General features: G+C 40.2%; 1 protein-coding gene across 2 annotated transcripts; it reads left to right on the plus strand.

The window, feature by feature from the left end:
- Nucleotides 1-369: 369 nt before the first annotated feature.
- Nucleotides 370-1946, plus strand: LOC127083763 (uncharacterized). Of its 2 annotated transcripts, XM_051024101.1 has the most exons (4): nucleotides 370-779; nucleotides 939-1111; nucleotides 1354-1472; nucleotides 1576-1946. In XM_051024101.1, the coding sequence occupies exons 1-4, from the start codon at nucleotides 739-741 to the stop codon at nucleotides 1648-1650; spliced, it is 408 nt and encodes a 135-aa protein (XP_050880058.1). In that variant the 5' UTR covers nucleotides 370-738; the 3' UTR covers nucleotides 1651-1946. The 2 variants fall into 2 exon arrangements, 1 of the variants encoding a protein (XP_050880058.1); XR_007788527.1 differs by lacking the exon at nucleotides 939-1111 and having other exon boundaries at nucleotides 371-779.
- Nucleotides 1947-2226: the final 280 nt, after the last annotated feature.

Genomic DNA, 2226 nt, shown 5'->3' on the forward strand with positions numbered 1-2226 from the left:
AACTCAAGACTTAAGCTCTTCCCCATAAAACTTAGGTTTAGGTGGTCCAGTCCATTCGTTGTGAAAAGTGTAAAACCGTATGGAGCGGTTGAGGTTTGGAGCGAGTCTACAGGCTCGTCCACTGTAAATGGACAACGTTTGAAGCACTATGTCACTGGATATGTACATGACGTAGAAGGAGACCCCCCTCAGCATCCATCAAAGACCTTTTTCCAGTGACCTGCTACGGGCGATTGTAGCTCGTGCTACGGGCCGTAGCAGGTCCAGGGAAAAAAATCATTTTTTTTAAATTTAACCTCTCTCTCTCTCTCCCTCTCTCTCCTTGACACCACCCACCGTTACTCACCCAATTAAACCTCCTTATTTTTTAAAAACCCACAAACTCATATTTTCTCCCATCATTTCATCATTATCTTCTCTCTCCCCAACCTTCATTCTCCTCCTACCCCCCAAAAACTCCATTAAACATAAAACCCAAAGCTCACATTTTTACCCCAACCATACACCAAAAACCAACACCACTTTCACAAAACCTTATCCATTTGTCACCATAATCACTTTTCTGGGTCCAAATTCACAAAAATCCAAAGTTCGGATTTCTCACTTTTTCAAATAAACAATGCCTCCAAAGAGAATGATAAGGGCAAGCAAGCAGCTGCAACATCAAGAACTAGGAAGTAGAGCTCGAGATCATCCAACCCTCACAAAATTGTTTTTGAGGATGATGCCCAAGCCAAAATGTACTTTGTGCTAATTCGTCGGAAAATGACTCCTACAAGGTACACGTGTGAACAAATTTTAACTGATTTAGGTTTGAAGTTTGAAGTAGATAGGATGTTTCATTCAATTATCTTTCTATAGGTTATGTACATGGAAGTTTCGACATACGAGTATGTTACTCTTGAGTTTTAAAGTACCCTTGATTTCCATTTGCATAGGAAGTGGGTTGGCGATGTGAGGTACTTCTATGGTACTCTCAAATTCCGTCTTTTTAATCAAAAGCATGATTTGTATGTTGAATATATGAGGAGTATTCTTCTACTGCCTATTTTTGGACCCGTAGATGTTCCAGATGATTCCCTTGTTGCACAATTCTGGGCTGAAATTACAGGTAATTTAGACTATAGTTCTGCAACCGCAAAAGCTTCCATTATCCAGAATCCTTGTTTCTGGTATGCTAAAAGAGAACTATTTTCATGTATTCTAAGGCCCATAATGAGATGGTTAACGCCGATACATTTGCGGATAACTATTTGGAAAGGGTTGCTCGTGCGACCACTGGGGGTATGATTACCCAAATCACCGACTATCTAGGTTATGCACCTAATTTGTCTCAAGATTGTTTGGTTGCAGGTAAAATAAAAAGTGATATGGAAGCCCTTATTCATCAGGGCATGATTGTTGTTGTCGGTAACACCTACTCGGTGATGATCTACAACCAACACCTCATCGATCTACCCGACCCAGACATAGTAAGAATTGATGATAAGAATAATTGGATTTATGTAGTAGTTTCCCCTCCTCCGGTTTTGTCTGACGAAGAGGACAACCATGATTTTGATAACTTTGTTGCAGGTAATGCTATGGATCAAGACCTTGCACCCTCACACCTCTGCCCTGCCCAACAAGAAACCAGGGTTACTAGTGTAAATCAAGGACGCTGGGCATGGATACAATCTGAGCTAGGTGACCTAAGATCTGAACAAGTATGGAAAATCTTCGAGCAAGCAAGGCAAGGAGCATTATTGGATAACATGCAAGCAATGATGCAACAAATGATGTTGCATTTCCCTCCACCTCCTAAGTGAGGACTTCTATGAGTTACCACTATTTTCTTGTGCTAAAATATTGAGGACAATGTTTGGTTCATGTTTTGGGGGGGGGGGGGGTTTACCTGTTTTTGTTTTCTTTTGTTGTTTCTATTATTATCTTGTCACTTGTTTTGTCAGTTTGTTTACTATTTCGGTTAGTTTTATTTCCTAAAGATCACTATTTGAAGTTTTTCCCAAATTAGGTTCGTAAGAATTTTTTTCAAAATAGAGCTTTGACTTTGAGGGATGATGAGAAAGTATATAGAGTTTGAGGGAGGAGAGGCTAGGTCTAGGGACATTGGGAAAGTTTGAAAACTAAGGTATGACCCAAATACCTTAGGTTTCCTAGAGTAAGGACACGAGTCCAATGTGTAGATTTATGCCATGATACTCGGATCTGAGAAGTATTTCTCGA

Source organism: Lathyrus oleraceus, chromosome 1 (assembly GCF_024323335.1).
Source record: "Lathyrus oleraceus cultivar Zhongwan6 chromosome 1, CAAS_Psat_ZW6_1.0, whole genome shotgun sequence".
Classification (NCBI taxonomy): domain Eukaryota; kingdom Viridiplantae; phylum Streptophyta; class Magnoliopsida; order Fabales; family Fabaceae; genus Lathyrus; species Lathyrus oleraceus.

Coding starts and splice junctions, on each gene's coding strand:
- LOC127083763 (XM_051024101.1), top strand. CDS start 739: ATGTACTTTGTGCTAATTCGTCGGAAAATGACTCCTACAAG. Junction 1,112..1,353: donor ATTCTGGGCTGAAATTACAG/GTAATTTAGACT, acceptor GTTTGGTTGCAG/GTAAAATAAAAAGTGATATG. Junction 1,473..1,575: donor ATCTACCCGACCCAGACATA/GTAAGAATTGAT, acceptor ACTTTGTTGCAG/GTAATGCTATGGATCAAGAC.